This window comes from Phalaenopsis equestris, unplaced genomic scaffold (assembly GCF_001263595.1).
Source record: "Phalaenopsis equestris unplaced genomic scaffold, ASM126359v1 Scaffold000002, whole genome shotgun sequence".
NCBI classification, from domain to species: Eukaryota; Viridiplantae; Streptophyta; class Magnoliopsida; order Asparagales; family Orchidaceae; genus Phalaenopsis; species Phalaenopsis equestris.
The window spans coordinates 42,850,188-42,871,943 of record NW_018164444.1 but is presented as its reverse complement, the minus strand read 5'-3'; the positions used below and the strand labels follow the sequence as shown (position 1 = coordinate 42,871,943).

The following is a 21,756-nucleotide window of genomic DNA, read 5'->3' as shown; positions in this document are numbered from 1 at the left end:
AACTTCTAAAATGTGGCGGGTTCCATTTCTAAGGTTCTAAGATAGTCAAAGGGAGATCCCTATGGATAGATCCTAAATCCTAAGAGAAAGACTAGACCTCACTCACAATGAGGTCAAGAGCCCACAAGACTACTGATCATAGCACACAAGTAGGATCCGCGTCCTGTTATACAATCCAAATGCTATTGATTCTTCCTGCTACGACGAGGAAGATTTGTTCTTTGATCTTCACGCCAAAATTGCTGAAGCCGAGATGCCGAAGTCGTTGAGTGTCAAAGATACCGCAGAAGGAGCAATGTCTAGCGAAGAAGATCTGAATCAGACGAATGATAATACAAACATAACAGCCCTTTTCAACCCAAGAATATTTATACTCCACAATGAATGGATTTTGCACTTTAAAATAAGTTCTATCTCTTGGCGAGCAGACCTGCGGCATCTATCTGTCTGTCGAGCAAGTATGATCTTCTTCAAGACATAATTCTTCTTTTCCACCTTGTTCTTCACAAGAAGAGTAGAGCCACATGCCCCTCTGCCAATCTGCTCCAAAACCTCATACTCCTCTATGTTACCACCAACATTTAGCTTTTCCTAATTCAAATTTTATGAAGCTCCCCTAACCAACAGAAAAGTGTGTCTGAAGAGAACGAGCGAGGGATCGGAGGGACGGAAAATGTAGAGGAAGCACCGAGAGGCGATCAATCCAAGTAGGATGAAAAGGGAGGCAAGATGTGACAAGGGAGAGAGCAAGTACGGCGCTGATTAGAGTAAAATAGTTGATACAGAAGTAGGAGAAGTTTTTCTAGAAACGAAAAGTGGCGTTAGAAAGAGATTTTGGTAGAGAAAAGGCGGAGCGATCGAGAAGTTCCGATCAAGTACGACGGTCGGAGAGAGATCGGCGAATAGATTCTTGAAGGTGGGAGAGGAAGAGACGAGAGGCAGGGGTAGTGGTCGGCGCTAATGACGGAGATGAGATGGATCCAAAAGGACAGCAGTTGGTTGGGAGTTGGAGCAAGCATTCGAAGACGAAGTTCGAACAAAGAGGCGGGACACAGAACCAGTCGAAGAAGCAGACAAAGTAGAGGGAGTGAGTGCAGTAGACGAAACAGACGAAACAGACGAAACAGACGAAACAGACGAAGCAATTAATCGATCGAACAGTCAAGGTAGACTATCAAGCGAAGCAGTGGAAGCAGAAGAAGCAATCCAAGAGACCAAATAGTCAAGGTCGAGCAAGCCAAACAACCAGGGGAACGGTCTAGAATAAGCAGCCGAAGCAGCAAGCGACGCAGACGAGCGTTTTAGATAAAGCAGACGAGCGAGAATAAAGGCAAAGAAATAGTTCCTCCCTTCCCGTCCCGCAAGAAGGTCGGCGGAAAGAGAGACTTGACGGTCCTTCAACGATTATCCGTGGTTAGGGCAAAAATTTGACTTTGATGCCATGTCAAAATTTTAAGAAAAATAGGTTGAATTTTGAATAGGCTCGATGCATTTTCCCTTTGCTTTCATTCCATTAATAATAATCTTACAATCTATTTTAGGTACAAAATAAAGTGCATAATCTATTTTAAGTAACTTAGTGATACATATTCCTAATCTAATTATTCAGCTAAAAGGGAAATAAATCAGAATAAAGGCATTAAAAATAATTTAAATAAGGAAGCTCCTAATTATAGAAAACTCCTAATTTAGCTTCCTGATTTCCGTCTTTCCTGATTGACATCCATCTTAATTTCTTTGATGTAGAACTTTTATACAGCTTATTACTCGGTGTTCATCATTGCATTACGCCAAATGAAATCATAAGAGGAGAGTCATTTCATTTTCCTACCAACAAACATAAATGAAAATTAAACTAAAAAAAATGATTTCCAGGGCCACTTCATATTTCATGAAATTTTCATATTTTATTCTAAACTGATATTTGCCTCTACGTATCTCAGGGTCGACCTAATTGAGGCAAAAGGATAACTTGATAATAGGAGCAATCAGTACATATGAAAAAATGTGAAGAAAAATACCAAACTCGTATTTAATCCATGACTCCAAAACTCACAAAGAGTGCAGTAACCAGTGCATAGCACGATAAAAATCTGTGTTTTAACTACACAATCGTGAGCATGGAATAGAGAAAAATAGGAAAGAAAAAAGGACAATCGTGAGCATGGAATAGAGAAAAATAGGAAATAAAAAAGGACACATGCCTCATCCATAAAAATAACACTGGGCTGCTTAGAAACAGCAACCATGAAAAGAGTCCGGACAAGTTTTTCTGCCTCTCCAACCTGCCCTGTCATCATAATTTTCAGTCATTTTTCATTACATAAAGTTCCGAATGGAAAGCAGTGAAATATATGATAATAACAAACCCATTTAGATGTTAAGGAGGATGCCGAAACATTGAAAAATGTAGCCTCTGATTCCGAAGCAACAGCCTTGGCGAGCATTGTCTTACCATTTCCTGGTGGCCCAAAGAGAAGTAGTCCTGCGTAAATGTAGAAAATTTGATCTCAGGGGGGGTTAAGAATTTAACATTTCCAATAAATTCAAGCCAACGTTACACTTCAAAATGATGCTGAAACACATGGAACATACATAAGAAACTTTGCCCAAAGGATGAACATCTAAGAAAAGACTCTTTGAGATACTAGGTACAAAGATATACCTCTCGGTGGTTTCCGTAGTCCAGTAAACAAATCCCTTCTCTTAGTTGGCAGGATAACCATTTCCAAAAGGGTTTGCTTTGCCTTCTCTAGACCAGCTGAAAACAGTTACAAAACAAAGATAAAACACCACCACCACTTCAAAACAAAATGTGAATATAAATTATTTTCCAAGTTCTTACCAACATCATCCCACTTCACAGCAGGGCTTTTATCAACAATAACCATATTTATCATTTCAACCAATCTGGAATCATTAGCACCAGAAGAACCTTGAATGTGCTTTGAGCCTTTGCCACTATCACTCTCGTTTCCTGATATGAAATTACCTCTCCTCAAACTTGACCCCATAGATGATGTTTTTCCAGTTGGTGAGTGGTTAGTGCTAGCCTAAGCAAATGCATGCATATCAGAGAACGTAAACAAGATGAATAACATTTTAGTTGGTTCCCGTCATTTCCATTTTTAATTTTATAAACATGTTAGAACATAAAACTAACTTTTATATCTCAAAACATATTGGAACCCTTCAACTGAGTAGGAGTGAATAGGAAGTCAAACAATGCATAAGGATAATCTTTCGTAACATATGAGGCTAGAAGAGAACCAAATTTCAAATTCAATGAAATGTTTATGGAACAATTGGTGATTCCTTTTGGATTCACGTCACTATCCCAAACATTTTGGTTTGTTATATGAATCATCAGTCTCTATTTCTTCTTGTTGAGTATTGCAAGAAGTATTAAACCTATTTTGAACAAATATTTTCCACAACTTTTATTCATGTTACAAGTTCCTACTCGTTATTCTTGCTTATTCTCTTACACTACTTTCATATAACCATCTTATGAATGCATTATTTTACCATTTTTGCACTTGTTAAAATCAAATAAATCCATTTTCTACTACCTTAATTTTGATAGTTGTTGCTCCCGTTCCATCTAGCATAATCATTACCCGATATATCTATCAGTTCTTATTTTATTACCCCAAACACAAATCCATATGATATAGCTAGCAAATTACAAATTTATAAAGTTTACTGTTGAAGTCTAGCTACTACAATACAACCCCCATTCTCCTGCTCTCTCTCTCTCTCACATTCTTCTGCAGCCCTTTTTTGCAGAAAGGCCTACGCTCCAATTATAACAAAGAGCTCAGAGCATATAGATCAAGGCTTTGTACTGATGCATAATTTTTCTATGGCCCTCAATTTATAATTTTTGTGTTTCCCTAAAGGGCCGCTTACACTTCTTATTTTCCCCTCCTTTTTTTCCTACATTCACATTTTGTAATGTTTCTTGAGGATGTATATATACATCCCTACTTGTACAAAGAAACAAAAAATAAATTTTTTATGAGTTTATTTTATACAATTAACTTTTTTAAGTCTCCATGATACTCTCTTATTTCATAATACCAAACCACAACTCTACTTATAACCACTCAATTTACTTTATAATTTATATCATGATTTATTGCCCCATTTTATAAAATAGATAATAATTTATTAAACCTATCAACACTAGTTATATTTACCTTCTAGCAATTCTGACTGATGATTATTAAAACTAGGATCATCAAGCCATTGAAATTGCATATCCCATATATAATCTTTGCCTACTAACTTTAAGTTATTTACCTTCTAAATACTTCTCCATTATTCAATATTTTCACTTATTCCAATAGATCCCTCGTTGACAAAAACATCCTTTGCAAATAAAACATACATCAATGTAACTCATTTTGAATCGTTTAAGCATTACCATAACTGATGCAAAAAGATATGAAATTAATGTTGATCCTTATTGTGGTCCTACAAGAATTAAAAACTCTTTGATCACCCCACAGCTACTTTTAATAATCATCACATCATCTATATTTTTAATAATAAGAAGGGGTTGATAGAAGGCTTATACAAATATAAATGCCCTAAATCAAGAAAGAAATCCATCAAACTACACACTCTGATAAGCCAACCCACTAAAACTAAAGTTCTTCTGATAACTATCTATGCCTTACATGCTAGTTCTATTCTCACTGTCAATACAGAAAATTTAATCTTTAATAGTCAAAAAATTGTGTGCGGTTTAACCATAAAAATTTATTCTCACTTACAGTTCTGATAGACTATTATTCCATACCTTCAATGACGATGTACCTGCCAAACCAAACAATTTGTAAGTTCGACTTTTAATAACAAACTATGGAGTTGCAAATCAAACATAAATTCAAGGACATTCATTCCAAGATAATCACTATTAAGTTGGGATAGAAGACAAATACCTGCTCTCCGACATAAAACTTGTAATCTCTCAGACACCTGCTCTTGCCATTTTGAAATCTTTTGCTGATAATCCTTCACCAGGCGATGATCTCTAATGAGCGCCAACACAAAGAAATTTAAGTGAATCAAAATACTTTAAATTAATAAATGAAGCCGAAAATAGTATATCAATTGCTTTAGGAACGCAAAACAAATCAGACCTCGATGATAGTGCCGGGGGTAGCCTGGCAGCCTTCGCTTCGAGCATCACGCGCTGAGCGTTCCTGTAGTGCGTGATGGCATCGTCGATGAGGACCCATTCCTCGGCTCGCACTGCCTTAGCAATCTCCTCCTTTGCCAATTCAAAGTAGCCCTTCAGCTTGAGGACGACCCGCTCATTGACGACCGAAGTAGCTTCCATCACAGCCTCGGAAGCCGGAGGCGGTGGAGGAGCGGAAAAAGAAACCGACGCAGCAGAGGGGAATAAGGAGGAGAGGGAATCAACAAGGTCTTTGAAGAAGCTCATTCCTGCAAGAAAATCGAAAAGGCCAAAGAGGGCAAGATCGTGAGCTAGAGATAAAAAAGAAGAAGAATTGAGAGGGTCGGATTCCGATTACACGATAGCCTGCTCAAAGGTTGTGGTTTTTAACAAAAAGGTCATGATTCAGCGATGTACGTCACCGAAGAGAAGGAAGAGAAGAAGAGAAGCAGAATTATGAGCGCAATATTGTTTCGGCTCCAACTAATTGTTGAAAGTTAGAGATGTTCTCAATTATATTATATGTGCTAAAAAATATTGATTTATTTGGTTCCCATGTGGGAAAAAATTTGCGTACATAGAGCTGCGTACGTCTGTAACCTACAAACAGGTTACAGGGAGGATTTCAGTTGGTTATAACTATGTTATACACCCTTTAACCTCTCTGTAACCTACCTATATATGAAAACAGAAGCGCGGAACTTACTCGAAGGTACAGGTAAGTTACAGGGAGGGTAGGAAGGTACAGGTAAGTTACAGGGAGGTTACAGGGGGTATAACGCGGTTATAATCTCCTAAAATCTTCTCTGTAATCTGTTTGCAGGTTACAGACGTACGCAGCTCTGCGTACGTCTTATGTACGCAAATTTTTTCCCCCGATGTGGGTGTTTGGACGAACTATTTTCTCCTATATTAGACATCTAAAGATATATTAAATAACATACTAGAACTTCAAATTATACAAATTTTATTTTAACATAAAAATGACAATGTAACAAGTCCAGACAAGATTGATGAAGTTCGAAGAGAATTCAACGGAGTTTAAGTTTGAATATTGTACAAATATTAAATCTGACTAATCAATTAGACCAGCTTAAGGTTGATCCAAACCGCCAAAGCCCTAGACCTGGGCTCTCGATGTTAATCTGATGCCTTGCCTCCTCAACCCCAACTTTTCACAAAAATCTCATCTTTGTTATCTTTAAGTAGAAATTGAAGGACAGAGACAGAGAAGTAGGGCATCACAAGCTCTCTCACACTGTAGTAGTTGAGCTCCTTAGTAAACAACCATCTCACCCTCATCCCTTCCTTTTTTTTCATGAAATGTTAATCAAAAAGCATCCTTCGTGTCTTCATTGTCTTTTTTTCAAAAGAATAACTTCCTCTTATAGTTTTTAACACTATAATTTTTCATATTTTTCCCTGTGATCTTTATTTTTTTCATCATCTTATTCTCTTTTCTATCATTTTATTTGTGTGCATTGCCTTTAATATAAATTATTTATATACAATTTTATCAATATGTTATGATGACCTCCCTTTATGGTATGCATACATTAAATCATTCTATTACTGTAGATTATATGATTAAATTTTATAAAGATAATGATTGGTCTATATTATTATCTTCTAATCAAAAATTGACTTTTAATATCATTGAATGAGGCTTATCATAGTCACCTTGCATTTAGGTGATAATATTATAAACTTTAATGTATATGAATAGAAATGAGTTTATGCATAACAAAAATTTTTATCATCCGACATGAATATCGAGGCGTGGCATGAATGTCGAGATAATTTATTTTAGTTGTGAATGTTCAAAATTCAACTATAAATCATCAAAAACTCTGATTTCAACAAACTTATAGTCAAAATGATTTCCTCGACGAAACAAATGCAATGGCATAAACATCGACCCAATCAGAGTCAAGTCAAGCCCAAGTCGAGTTGCTAAACCATTTTTAAAAGCTTATGGGCCCTTAATTGGAATGTCAAACGAGATTCCAAATCTGACAAGCTTATGATTAAATTAAGAGTCTCGAAAAACAAATCCAACAAGCACAAGATTAATCAATTTTTACATTAATAAGGCACTCAAATGTTCACAAAAATGTTGCCCGGTTGAGGGAACCCGCCCTGTTTATCCCATGGACTGGTATGCGTTTCTTTTTTTTTTATAGATAAGGAGGCATCTTCCAAATTTTATAAATAGAGTCATTCCCTCTGCTTGAGAGAGGACCTTGATCGAGACCTGAGCCTGGAGAAGGACCAAGAGAAGAATGAATTGAAGCCCAATGTCATTTACTATCAAAAATTTGTTGAACACTTCTCGCTCTAGCAGTTGTCGACCACCACTCGCCAACTGACCATCGGCTAACCTGCTCCTTGCAAAGAAACTCCTTATAGAATCACAAAATGCATCGTAGAATCCTGACATATATTACAAAGTATTGAAGCACCAAAGGGTGCAACAACGTAAAGAAAATATGTTGTAATAATGCCCTCGAAGAGGGTGTAAAGACAACGCCCCAAAGATGGTGTAACATGCTCCATTGAATATTGTGTAATAAAACATCCAAGGTATATGATAACTTCTCAAACGACCTATGTGACAAACTACGGTCTACGTGGCTCACAGCTCACACATCTCTCAACTCCAGTTTTTGTGGCCTATGAACGTCATTAAAGTTCACCATTAGGACTTATGTCACCAACGATGACCTTCGCGGTCCACAACTCATGTAGCTCGCGACTCTGACCATCATGACATATGAACGCCATCAAACTCACTATTATGACCTGCGTGACTCACAACTCATGTGTCTCCTAACTCCATCCTTTACAGCCTGTGGATGTTGTTATAGATCCAAACTCCAATCTTGATTACTTACAGACATCCCTACAAATCATCATTACAAACCATGTGACCAACTATGACCTATGTGACTTACAACTCATGTAGCTCTCGTATTCAATTTCTAAGGCCTACAGGTGTGGTTGCAATTTACCATAACGACCTATGATACCAACTTTGGCCTAAGTGACTCATAACTTGTGTAGCTCCTAACGCTGATGCCTACAACCTATGAACGTCGCCATAACTTACTATTTGGTATAAGTGACCAACTATAGCTTACATGGGTCATAGCTCATGCTCTTCCAACTATAGCCATTGCAATGCATCTCCTAGCTACAACCTCTACAACTTAATAAACATTGTTATAGCTCCCAACTTGGACTAGATGGCCTATGGATGTACTTAAAACTTATCAGTGCGGAGTACATGACCAGTTATGCCCCGCGTGGCTCACAACTCATATAACTCTCAACTTTGAGCATTATGGCCTACAAATATCATTACAACTTACTACTATGATCTATGTGACTTGCAGTTCATACAACTTCCGACTCCAGTCCCTGTAGCCTACAAAAGTGATCATAACTTACCACCATGAACAATAATTTGAATCTCAATTTGAGCTCTCGTTGTTGCCATTCTCCAGTCTGCTCTAAAGTTGGTTTTTTTGAGACATTTTATGGTGAGCTCTCGTGATTGCACCGTCGATTGAGCACCTATCATCATCGTTTTATAGCAAGCAATGGCATTTTCCAGTGAGTTATGGTTGCTACATCCTCTAATTTGACTTGTTCTCCAACAAAACTCGAGTTAGATTTTATTAAGCTTCTTTATATTTCATCTCGAATATAGTTCAAATATTGTTCAAATAAATGACACTCAACGTCAATACTTCCAGTAAAAATTAAAGTTATCCTAGTCTAAAATAAAATTTTAATTATAACTTCCCAAAAAAGAAGAAAAAAAAAAGGTTATTCATCCAACAAGTAAAAAAATTGTTTTTCAAATTTCTCTCCACTTCTTTTCCTTGTTTTCCTTCAAATAGCTCCAACCAAAGCCAAGCCTCACTAAACCCCGACATTCTTCCCCTCCGCCGACGGCGGCAGAGGGTCAATGAACGATCTCTCCGGTACCGGCGTCGCCACATCGAGCCGCCGGCTCTGTGCTCCGGTTCCAGCTTCCGTCCCTTTTGTGCTTTTTCTGCTCCTCCTTCCGGCCACTGTGGTCTCCCTTTTCATCTTCGTAGTGGTCGGAAACGCACTCTTCCTCGCTGCACTTCTGCTACTCTCAGCTCTCATCGTTTCACTTCTCCTCTGGAACACCTTAAGCTTCAGGAGGAACCTGGCTGTCCTCCACTTCGTAGACCGCCTGCGCGTTTCCGACCTTCTCACTGCCTCCCATGGTCAGCTTGTCAAGATAACCGGCGTAATTTCTCCCGTACATTTATTGCTCTTTTTATTTTTCTGATTTTCAAGAATGTGGTTTTGGTTAGATCGGTTGTTCGGATTTCTGAATTATTTGTAAGCCTGTTCTTGGAATTGATGGTTCAAAGTGATGCATTGGCAGGCTTGGCCTTTTTCCCGTGACATTTGCTCTACGCGTTACTCAATTTTATAATCTTTTGATGCCATCGCGTAACTGATGCTTGAGAGCAATGTAGGCTAGTAAATGTAAATTTACATAATGGCTTTTAGGGTTAAAGGTCGCACTTCTTGCATGCATTGTCAATGTTCATGTTTTGGGTCAGGAAAATTGTGCAGTTAAGAATTTGGAGTGAGAGTTTTAGATTATTGTAATACCAACTCAACTCTGAAAATAAGGCTCTGGTGACCGTGGGGTCTAGGTTTTTTTTTGTTTTTGCGATTTAAGATTGCCAATATGTAGTGATGGGATGGTGGTGGTATTTCCTGGTTGATTGGAAGCCATTCTTTCTTGCAATAATGGTTTAGGGTTGATGGAGAGTTGGGTGAGGTTGCAGGATTATTGAGGTTAGACTAAGTTGGCTTTTAGGATAAGCTGGGATGTGCAAGGATTGCCGGATTTATTTGTGGAGGTTTAAGTAAGTGATGGTCTCGGCTTTGGGTTTGGATTTGGAGGGAGCTTTAAGGCAGAATTAGGATTTAGGGATAATGGGGAAGCTGAGTTGACGTTTGGGAAGAGTAGTGTAGAACTATGATGTGTTTTGGGGTTCAAACTTGAGAGTACTACACTATAATTTTTCGATATGAGGGGTTGAGAGTTATAATGGGCTATTGGGTTTGTTTATAAGTGGGGAGAAAGGCGAGATGAGAATTAGGGTTAGGGTGTGAGAGAATAGAAGATTAAAAATTCATCTTGCAAGGAAAAAAATGTTTTAGCCACCAAACCTCCACACATAAGCAATATAGGGAGTTTAACCCTTGAAAATAGGTAATTAGAGAATAAAATAGAGAGGGAGAGGTGGGAGGGAGCACATGACACCATTCTAGGGCTCCTAGAAGGTATTTTAGAAGCGGGTTTATCTGGTAAGTGGTCATGGAATTGCGGGGGAATGCAATATGAGATTTTGACGGTGTTTGAATAGGGATAGTAGTCAATCGGTTGCTATTCCGGCTGAAAATAACAATGAGAACCACGAAACGACGCAGTGCAGTGTAAAGGAGGTTCGACATCTATTTCTGGATAAACTACGAACACATCAACTACAAAAGAAATATGATCCACCACTCCATAGTTGTAAACCAGAGATTACAATCTCAAAAACTCACATACAAAACAAAAATTTCCTCAACTAGAAAATAACAATATATAAATAGTCCCTTAAGAAAAAAATCAAATTAAAAATAGAGGAATAGGAAATAAATAAAAAGGAAAGAAAAGAAAATGATAAATTGGAATTTCGTGCCTCTCGCTCCCATTCGAACCTGTGATTGTCGGCGTCATCGCTTTTAGCGGATATACGGGATCTCATCGTTCGTTTACAAATTTAGAGGCCTTATTATATGGTCATATGAAAATCTGTTTTAAGATTATTTGATAAAATGTGATCGAAACTCTTGATTTCAAACTACGATACTTGTTCAAGCATGATTAAACCACCTTATATTTAAAAATTATATGAACTATCGAAAGAAACTATGATGCTTATGCATGCATGGTGGTGGAAATTGGATTAGGCTCTTGTGAATGGCCCGCACACCACTTGATGTTACATATCAATTTCACCAAGCCATGAAGAACTTTGTTTGGAAGAGTTGAATCATTATTGTTATCAACTAGTCAGGTGCAATGTTCTCCAAGTCTTCCTTTATCATTTAATTGTCCTTTGAAGCTGGTTGATTTTTTAATCTGATAGGAATCAATATGAAATGTCTCTGTTCGCTGGGACTTAAACACTGGTGATAATTTTAATCTCAAAGAAGTTTGGTTGAGATGACACTTGCAACTGTAATCGTGATTTCCTACAAAGTGGTTAAACTGCAAGTCTAGAGGTTGTCTAATATATTTACATGACAAAATATTCTCAGAATTAAAATTTTAAATTGGTAGACCTGTCATATGATAAAATTTGCTCATAGTTTTGAAGGGACCACATGTTCTCACATGCAGCTTTATATATATTTTTAGTAGCATAAAATTTATGAGGAATGCATATTAAAACATAATATTTCCCATTATACAATTTTATAGTACTGTTATGATTTATAATGTCATCATATTTAACGTAATTCATCTTCAAACACCGCCTTACATTATTTTGAAGTTATGAAAATCAATTGCAAATATAAATGTAGAATCTAAAAATTCATGTGGTGGAATATATGCTTAAATCAATTGGCTTATGGTGTTACAATCATGTCCAATTGCAATTGGTAATTTCTTTGTGGTTTAAAATGTTTTTTGTAGTGAGCAGAGATATTTATATTTTATCAGTCATGCGTTATCTCTTAAAGTGTTCACTCGAGTTTGCATGGGGGTGTTTTTTTCTCATTCTTCTCTCTCTTTGTTAGATGGTTGCATCAAAGATTAGCTGCATGGTTTAAAATTGCACAACTTTAGGCTCACCTCAGCAATTTTTTTTTTTAATTTGTAATGAGGTTCCCACCAAATTTGATATTAATAAGGCTTACGCCTCACATAATATGAGACTCGCCTCAATGCGCGCCTCGCCTCAACTCTTGTGAGGTGTGAGTAATTAGATCAAAAATTTTCTTAAAATTATTATAAGTAAATTAACATTATAAACTTTTCTTGCTTACCCATGTAATAAACAATTGAGGATGTAATTAAGATATTATTATCAACAGTCATTATTTTAAAATCTAATATATATCATTATTTAGTTAAATAAGAGGAAGATGGTGAGGGAACTTTCACAAAAATTAGGACAAAATAAAATATTTTTCTTCATCAGCACAAAACAACACAATCCAAATACATAAAAGATGAACGCCTAAAATTTTAGAGGTAGACGATCTCTCTTAAACCCTTACCCTAAGATTCAAGACAACAATCACACATCCTCCTAACCCTAAACATATTAGCCCTATTTATATCCCCAATAATAACAACAAAGGACTAAATTTCCCTTTTAGTTTTACGCTAAGTAAATCTTCAAACTATTTTGAGAAGCTTGGCATCGACTTAATGGAGCATGAGGTGGGTAGTGCCGTAGGCACCGATTTAACATTACTCTCCTCCCAAACAGACACCTTGTCTTCAAGGTGGAAGAGAGGAAACCGTTGCTGAATCAAGTCATTTGCCTCCCACGTGATGTCATAATCTAACAAATCTTTTCATTTAACCGAACATTCATAGTGACCCTCATGAGTTCAAAATGCAGTCTTATGCTCATGTGTCACCGCATCCTAATCTCATGGTATCATGATTTCAAGGTCAATTTTGAAGAATATCCTAGCCCCAAACAACTCGTTCAGTAGCTCATCGATCACTGAGATAGAAAATTGTCAGGTACTATTTTCTTATTCACCGTCCTATAATCCACTCTAAGATGTCAACTCCCACCCTTCTCCTTCACTAGAAAGATTCAGCCAGAGGAGGGACTCACACTAGGCTGTATGATCCCGACCCCTAACATCTCTCGGATGAATCTTTCGATCTCGTTATTCCTTACTTGGATGTAACAGTCTGACCACACTCTAATAAGCGAAAATATCCGTCTCAGGGTTATTGCATGCTTGTGTTTCCTCTGAGGCGACAATTCACATGGCAATTGAAAAACTTCTACAATTTGTTATAGGAGTTGTTGGATTAGTGTTAGAATCTTTGCAAACTCCATGTTATGCATCTCTTCCATGCTATGCAACTTGATCAATAATCCCGCTTCCTGTATTTTCCTAATCATGGTCTTGAGTGTCAGTCTTGCACAAACTAGGTCACCGAAGCACCGTCATCCTATCTTTCTCCTGTAACTCCATTGTCAGGAGTTTTCAATTCATCTTGGTCTCCCCTAAGGATTGCAACTATTTCATATTCAATATCATGTCAGTGTTTCCTAAATCCAAGGGGAAAACCCTTCATTCTAGATTTGATTTAGGTCACCTCTCCTTCTAATTTCTCCTCCAAGGCTTTAACTTTCTTGATGATCATTACTCTTAGGATGATTTTTGATCACGAAGGTGGAGCTCCTTTACATCTTGTCGCTGGCTTCTCAACTATCTTGATTCACGAGGTTCGATCACGAAGGCGGGACCTTATACGCCGCAATCCCGTCATTGGCTTCCCAGCTAGCTCGAATCGCGAGGCTCGGTCACGAAGGCAACTGTATCACGAAGTTCCGCCACGAAGACGTCGCAATCTCGTCATTGGTTCTCTATATATCAAATGCTCTGATACCAATTTTATAGGAAATCCCATAGAATGTATGACAAAACAAAATATTTTTCTTCGTCGTTAAAAAAACAACACAAACCAATTACATAAAAGATAAACATCTATAATTAGAGTGGTAGACAATTTCTCCCAAATCCTAACCTTAATATTCAAGATAGCAATTATACATTCCCTTAACCTTAAACTTGCGAGGATTAGGTGGGAAGAAACCTAAATTAGGGCTAAACAATTAATACTAAAATAAATAAGTAAGATACAAGGGTGATCTATAATTCGAGAGGCAGATCGTCTCTACAAACCTTAGATGATGCTAGGAACAAGACAAAAAAATCAAAAGCTACAAGAAAAAAAAAAAAACTAATCCTAGCTATTTAGCCGTCATAAATACCCCTTAAGACCCCTCAAACTTTCCCTCCAAAATCCCCTTACTTTCCCTGATATTCTTGATTAGCTCCTGATCGGGCCTCACCTAGGGGTTGAAATCGTTCTTCTCATGACAGGAGGGTTCCACCCCCCTTTCTTCAAGGCCTACTAGCTCGCTTGGACTGGCAGGGGATGTGTGTACGGTTTTGCTCGCTTGGACTGGCAGGTCTGGCTGGGCTGCTTTGGTCCAAGCCGGTCCCTCCCGGATCTGCATAACAATCGACATATCAATACTCCCCTTTCAAAGAAACACTTTGTTCTCAAAGTAGAATGATATAAAATGTTGTAATCCCCAGACATATGCAATGATGATGATGATAATAGTCTCAAACGGTATGCTACTGCCCCAATACGTGCCGTAATCTCATAGGGTTCAAAGTATCGTGGAGAAAGCCTCTCACTCCTCCAGACCAATGTCTTCTGCCGATAATGTCTCAATTTCAAGTAAACCATGTCCTGATTTTGAATTGTATCTCTTTACTATGCCTATCAGCCTTCATCTTCATAATTAGTTGGGCTCTCAGTAGATGTCTCTTGAGCTCTGCCAATATCCCGTCCTTCTCCTCCATATACTAGTCTACACTAGATATCGGTGTAGTGCTATGTCTATAATGTATCAGGTGAGGTGGATCCCACCCATATAAAATCCTGAAAGGAGTGATCTGTACTGCAATATGATAAGATTGCTCAGCTCATGCAATCCACTTTTCCCGAAACTTAGACATATCTGATACAAAACAATGCGGGTACGTCTCCACAATCTTGTTGACCACCTCCATCTAACCATCTTTTTAGGGATGATATGTTGTACTCCTCTTTAGGACGGTCACTTGTAACGTGAACAGTTGCTTCCAGTAATGGCTGAGGAATACCTTGTCCTTGCTTGATATAATGAATGTTGGAATACCATGTAAATGAATCACTTCTCGTTTGAACACTGCGGCGATTGAGACAACCATGTAAAGGTGTCGTAATGAAATGAAATGTGTATACTTGCTCATGCTATCCATATCTTGTCCCATAGTTCGTGGCAACCCCTCTATAACATCTATCGTCACCTCCTCCCAAACTTCTTAGGTAAGGCTAGTGCCTACATTAACCCTTCTGGTGCCATAGTCAAATATTTGTGGCGTTGAAACACATCACATCTCTCCACTATGTCCTCTACATCTTTGCGCATCCTCATCTGGCTCAGCTGATAGTCGACTATATGCGTTATGTACCCCTGAGTTCCCCAATTGAGTTGCCGTGAAACTCATGCAATAGTTTGGGGATGTAGCCGACACCCTCGGTAACACGAATTGTCTCTGGTAGAGTAGTTGTTACCCTCTCAATGTGTATCCTAGATGACTGCTTGGATTCTATAGCAACTTTGCTCTAAACTTCCTCAGCCCTTCATCCTGCTCGCTCTCTTGCCTCAAGACTTTCCAATGTAGGACTAGGGTACAAATAAAGCTGTCAGCTAAGATTCTTCAACCTTTCTCGATAGTGTATCCGCAACTTTATTCTCTAATCCTTGGTGACACTGGATCTCAAATTCATATCCAACTAATTTGGATAGCCATCTCTAATGCTCCACTGTCATCATCCTTTACTCCAATAGATACTTCAAGCTCCTCTGACATGCCTTGACCATAAAGTTTTAGCCCAAAAGATGGGAGTGCCACTTCTGAATGGCCAAGAAAATAGCCGCGAATTTCTGCTTGTACACGGACTTGAGCCTCGCCCTGGCCATGAGCACCTGGTTGAAATAGGCAATAAGTCGTTGGTCCTGCATGAGGACTGCTCCAAATCCATACCCTGATGTATCCGTCTCTACCACACATGTCGTATTGAAATTTGAAAGTGCTAATAACAGAACACTGATTATGGCTCTCTTCAACTATTCGATGGCCTGTGTTGCTGCTTCCCTCCACTTAAAACTGTCTTTTTTTACTTGCTCCGCTAGTGGCTATGCTATCATGCCATACCCTCCCACGAATTTCTAGTAGCATTCGGTGAGGCCTTAAAACCCTCATAACTCCTTCAAGCTCCTCGGCAAAGACCAGTACAACAACCTTGATCTTGGACTGATACGCTGCTACCCTTGCATTGGCCACAACATGTCCTAAGCACTCCACCGGTGATTGCACAAATGGACATTTCTTCAAGTTGGCGTACTACTGACGCTCTCTCAACTTCTCTAATACGATCATCAATTATCCCACATACTCAGCCTTTCTACGACTGCAGATCAGGATGTCATAAAAAAATACTAGGACGAACTTCCTAAGGTAAGGTTGAAAATTTCGGTTCATAAGTGACTGAAATGTGGTCATAGCGTTGGTAAGACCAGACAACATCACCAAAAACTCCTAGCCCTTCATGAGTCATGCACGCTATCTTGTGTACATCTGCTGTATTCATCTTGATATGATGGTATCCCAACTTCAGATCGATTTTCTAGAAGATGACGACTCCATAAAGTTCATTTAACAACCATCAATCAAGGATAAAAAACTTGTCTAGTATAGTTTCCTTGTTCAAAGCTATGTAGCTCATACAAAATCTCCAATCACTATCCCTTTTTTCTTCACCAATAGAACTGGGCTGGAAAGGGGCTCACACTAAGCCTGATAATCACTGCTTCAAACATTTCTCGGATCAACTTTTTTATCTTATTATTCTAAACATGAGGAAACCTATATCGTTTGACACTGATAGGAGGAACTCTTTCCTTCAATATAATGGCATGTTTGTGCTCCCTCAGTGGTGATAATTCGCTGGGCTGTTGAAAGAGATTGAAAAAATGTTGCGGAAGTTGTTGAACACACTCATGAAACTCTACTGACTCAGGCACTCAAATCTTCTCTATACTCTTTAACTCCAAATAGGCTAAATCTGCTCTCCGTATCTACTTGACCATGGTTTTAAGTGAGATCATGGTTTTACATAGATTGTCATCTCCTTAGGACCACCTTCCTTCTTCCATCCTAATCTCCATTGTCAGGGTTTTCAATCCACCTCCGTCACCCCAATCATCTGTAATCACTTCATCCTCAGAATCACATTAATACTTTTCAAGTTCAAGGGAAGAAAGTCCTCCACTACTCGCAGCTTTGTAGTGTTAATACCAATCCCCTACAAATTCTTTGGTTTTTCTCTACTTTCCCTATCCCAATCATGACCCAACACTTCTCGTATCTACTGGCTTTAAACCTAGCTGGTCCATGACTCGATTTGAGATGAAATTGTGAGCGACTCCACTATCCACCAACATCACTATCGGCTACTCCCCATATGTCTAGGGGTGTAAACGACCTAAGCTTGAGTAAAGCCCAAACTTGACATGTGTTCGACTCATTAAAAAATACCACTATTTGTGTTCGGCTCATTTATATATCCAACGCAAAGAAATTTGTTCATGTTTCGCTTGTTTGCTTAAAAAGCCGAACACAGTTGTTCTTAAACTACGAACTATTTCGACAACCCTAGTCACGTAGCAGTGGGATGTTAAAGGTAAGGGAGAGATTTAAATCTTATTATTTATATTAAAATATTCATTCAAATAAATTTTAATATATTTTTACTCTATTTTTAATTAATAATTTTAATGGATTATAAATCTTTGTAGCCTTGTAGTCAATTGAATCATTTAAAAATAATATCCATCAATTATATATATACATACATATATATATACATTTATACATGTATATATATATGTACACACACACACACACACACACACACATATATATATATATACAAATATGCCCCATCACCTTAGTGTTGTGATTTGGAGTGAATCCAACTATTGAGTTGAGGGACACATTCGCTACATCTAAGTGTAAGTGTTCTTCTCCCTCCACCGTTTCTTCCTCCAAGTCCTTACTATGTGCCTCCTCCCTCTCATAAACTAAAAGGATATGGAGCGTGCGATTCTTGCACCGGTGACCTGGGACTTACTTCTCATCACATCAAAAACTTAATCCCTTTGCTCTATTATCGTGCACCTCTACTTTTGTGAGACAATTGAAGTTGACCCGGGATAGACCCCCTATTTCTCTCTTTCAGTGCATTCTTCTAAAATGACACTGGCTGGGTTCTCGGTGTCATGGTTATTGAGGTACTCTCGTGGAATCCTCCCATGGTGCCTTTTTGGTAGTTTTCTTCATCTGGTTCTTGTCTTCCATCATCTATACGAGCTTCATCGCCTCTGTCAATCCTGCAGTTTCAGAGGCAATCCTGCAGTCTCAATAATCAGAGTGCTACTCATATGTCGAACTTTAGGTTTTTCATGAATTCCCCCTCCAATCCAGGTTTAGAATTCCCCCTCAGCCGTCCCGACAACAACTTGAATCTCTCCCTATATTCCATGGCAGTCTTCTCCCGAGTCAAGACATACAGTTGCTCGTGAGTTCTTCTTTCCGAATGACCCAAAAATGCTTCAACAAGCAATCCTTAAAATCATCCCACGAATGGATCGGGTTTTTAGCCTCCCTCTGTTAAAATCATGTTATAATCTTGTCACCATGAGCTTCTCCTCCCCATTTAGCTTGTTCACCGTGAAGTATCGCTCCACCCAATACACCCACCCATGCGCTTCTTCCCCTTCGAAGATCGACATCTTCAACTTCCTAATCCTAACGTCACCACTCCAACTTCATCTCCCTTTGATGTTTCCTCTTATGTATCGAGGGTGAAACTCAGTCCTTCAGCTGGTCCCCCTTGAACCGGTGTAATAATAGGTGTATCAGATTTACTATGTTCTTATATTTTTATGGAGACTATTTGTACCAAACCTATTTCAAATTATTATGTTATTATGTCTTATTTTATTATTTGTAAAACCTTTTTTATCTAATGATTTAATATTTGGATGTAGCACGTTGATTCTTACTTTGAATAATTTCTTACTTTTATTATATTAGGAGGCTAATATATTATTTTGATGTATTAATATGTTATGATGTTAATATATTTTCTCTTATGACATATTTTGAACTTAATATAATATTTTTATTTTTACTTAATTTGTTAATTTTACATGTTGCTGCATGATCCCAAAATGTCTCACTATCCAATTGAGTAATTTTAAATATTGATTTGCTGATAATAAAGATATGGTCAATGCATATTTTTGTTTTGTTTTAATTTTAGATGCTAATTTTACTGCATTATGAAAGGTGCTCTCTTGAGTTGTAATACACTGTAACATCTTCTATGCATCATAATGCATTACAATAAGCTTCGTTAGAGGTGCAGGAAAATGTTACTGATTATTCTTTTCTATTCAAACATGAATAATCTCCTTCCATTTGTTTCTACCATTGAAGAGCCTAGCTTCTATTTCACCAAGACGGTGTCGGAGTTTCGAAACAAGCACCCAAAGACCATTGGTTTAGAGCAACTTAGTGTGGGCATGAAAGAGACTTGCTTTGAACATTGCAGATCCAGCTTATGGGTGACTTAGTCGCCACAACCATCAGACAAGTACCAAATATTAGAGAAGATGGGAGGGTCTACCATTTGCGACCTTCTAAATCGCCTTCATTCTAATTATTTAATAGATTTTATTCAATTTAACTCTTTTCAAACTTCTTTAATCTTTCATGTAATCTTCTGTCCATTTTTTTATCCTTTTTTTTGCACTCAACTCCTTTTTTATTTTTCTAATTTTATTTTTTTGATCGCACTCAACTCCTTTAGGTAATCACGTGCTCATTATTAACGACCTCCATTTCAGCATTGTTGATGGATGCTAATTTTCTTGCAATTGTAAATATATTTACCATTGTTTGGTATACTTTTTCATGTCAGTTGTTCATCATTTTCATTGCATTAGGGTTTTTAATTTTTTGAGATATTTTTGCTTCTGTCGATGTTAGTTTGGATGCTGTTGATGACATCACAATTTCTTATGCAAATGTACAGTTCGAGCCTGCTGAGGCTCATTTTGGCTAATCAAATTAAAAAAAGAATTATGTCGTCAAGATGATATTATCAGCAAAATTGTTTAATACTTGTTGAGAGGATGTAACTTTGACACAATAACACAGGATAAAAGCTTGCCTTCCAGTTTGGCTTCAATATGATGATGTACAGTTCTATAAATTGGGCTCAATTTGAGGCGTGTTTGGGATAATTTCTTTAAAGCTCTTTTGTCATTGAGTTTTCATCATTGTCGATGGAAGCATATGGATTAACGGTGTGATGACTTATAGATTTCTACTAGTAATTTAAATAATACATTTAGTGGTAAAAAAGTAACTTGCTAGTGTCGGCCGTTTTATTGTCCAACCTTCGTGATTTGAAAAAGAGTGATGATTTTGTGCTTTTGAAAATAATTTAAATATAAATATAACCTTTTTTTTGATTTTTTAAATATAACATTTTAATTTTTAAAATAAGTGAGACCAAACGAGTCTCACCTTTTAAATAGTTTAGATGATTTAATACAATACTACAAGCAACATATTTATCCCGAAGAATAAATATATCACTTGTAATAGAGATTCAATCATCTAAACTAAACAATTTGTGACATCCGTTTGGTCTGCGAAATATTTTTATAAAAAGGCCAACAAGTTCCCCTATCTAACATAAAAATTAGATAGGGTTTATTTTATCTGGGTTCCTGGTTCCCTATAGAGGCAATATAGTTAATTACATCTTAAATGATCGAAATCACTTAAGATAACTCTCGATTAAGATCAGGTGGTTTTGTTTTCAAGATTTCAAAGTCTAGGTTTTCACGATTGGACGTGGGAAAATCGAATGGGAATGGCTCAAAAAGGAAACAATTATTTAAGGAATTCAAATGAAAGAGAAGTAGGAGATATCACAGATCCAGGAGAAACCCCGGAGATGTCCCAATTATCCTATTGTTCGGCTTTATGTGTTTGAAGAAATAATTATTTGATGTTTCAATCCTGCAAATTATTTAAGATTTAGGACTTATTTTTGCACAACGTCAGACTATGCAAATAACCTAGAGGACAGGAGGATTTACGCCGTACCGAACGGTAACCTCGGAATCCTGAAACGTTAGGACTTATAATTACACAACAAAGTTGTGCAAAAGGCCTAAAGAAGTGATCCTATGGGTTATTTAAACTAAGGGAGATGATAGGTGATGTGAATGTGTTTTGCTGCTGCAGATCCATCTTGAAGTTATCCCTTGCCGTGCTGCCCACGATGTTCGCTCCAAACTCCTCGTAGTAGCAAACAGGAAGATATGCTATACAGGAAGAACAACAGGTAGAAACAGGAAAATATGCTACACAGGAAGAGCAATAGCAGGTAAAAGTAGGAAAATTAAATGCTATAAAATGGAAAGCAAATCTGTACGCACCCGTGAGATCCGATGTTCCTTAATTGTAGCAAGCCTAAATGCGTCTCAAAAAAGCAAAATCTGGAAGAAAACGTCGTCCAGGAAATCCGAGGAAGAGCGGAAGAAACTCGAGAAAAA

At 37.7% G+C, this 21,756-nt stretch overlaps 2 protein-coding genes across 2 annotated transcripts in view; one reads left to right on the top strand and one right to left on the bottom strand.

Moving 5' to 3' along the window:
* Nucleotides 1–228: 228 nt before the first annotated feature.
* LOC110018359 (spastin-like) lies at nt 229–5,660 on the bottom strand. The gene is made up of 9 exons (XM_020715651.1): nt 5,151–5,660; nt 4,950–5,041; nt 4,808–4,824; nt 2,846–3,053; nt 2,666–2,761; nt 2,370–2,485; nt 2,205–2,285; nt 431–591; nt 229–313 (listed from the first exon to the last, which is right to left on the bottom strand). Exons 1-9 carry the CDS (start codon nt 5,453–5,455, stop codon nt 229–231), a joined length of 1,161 nt encoding a protein of 386 aa, XP_020571310.1. The 5' UTR covers nt 5,456–5,660.
* Nucleotides 5,661–9,084: 3,424 nt separating this feature from the next.
* LOC110024048 (uncharacterized membrane protein At1g16860-like) overlaps nt 9,085–21,756 on the top strand; it is a 29,068-nt gene continuing 16,396 nt past the window's right edge. The window contains exon 1 of the mRNA XM_020723780.1: nt 9,085–9,473. Coding sequence (XP_020579439.1) covers nt 9,162–9,473 — 312 coding nt within the window. The 5' untranslated portion in view covers nt 9,085–9,161. The remainder of the gene's footprint in view (nt 9,474–21,756) is intronic.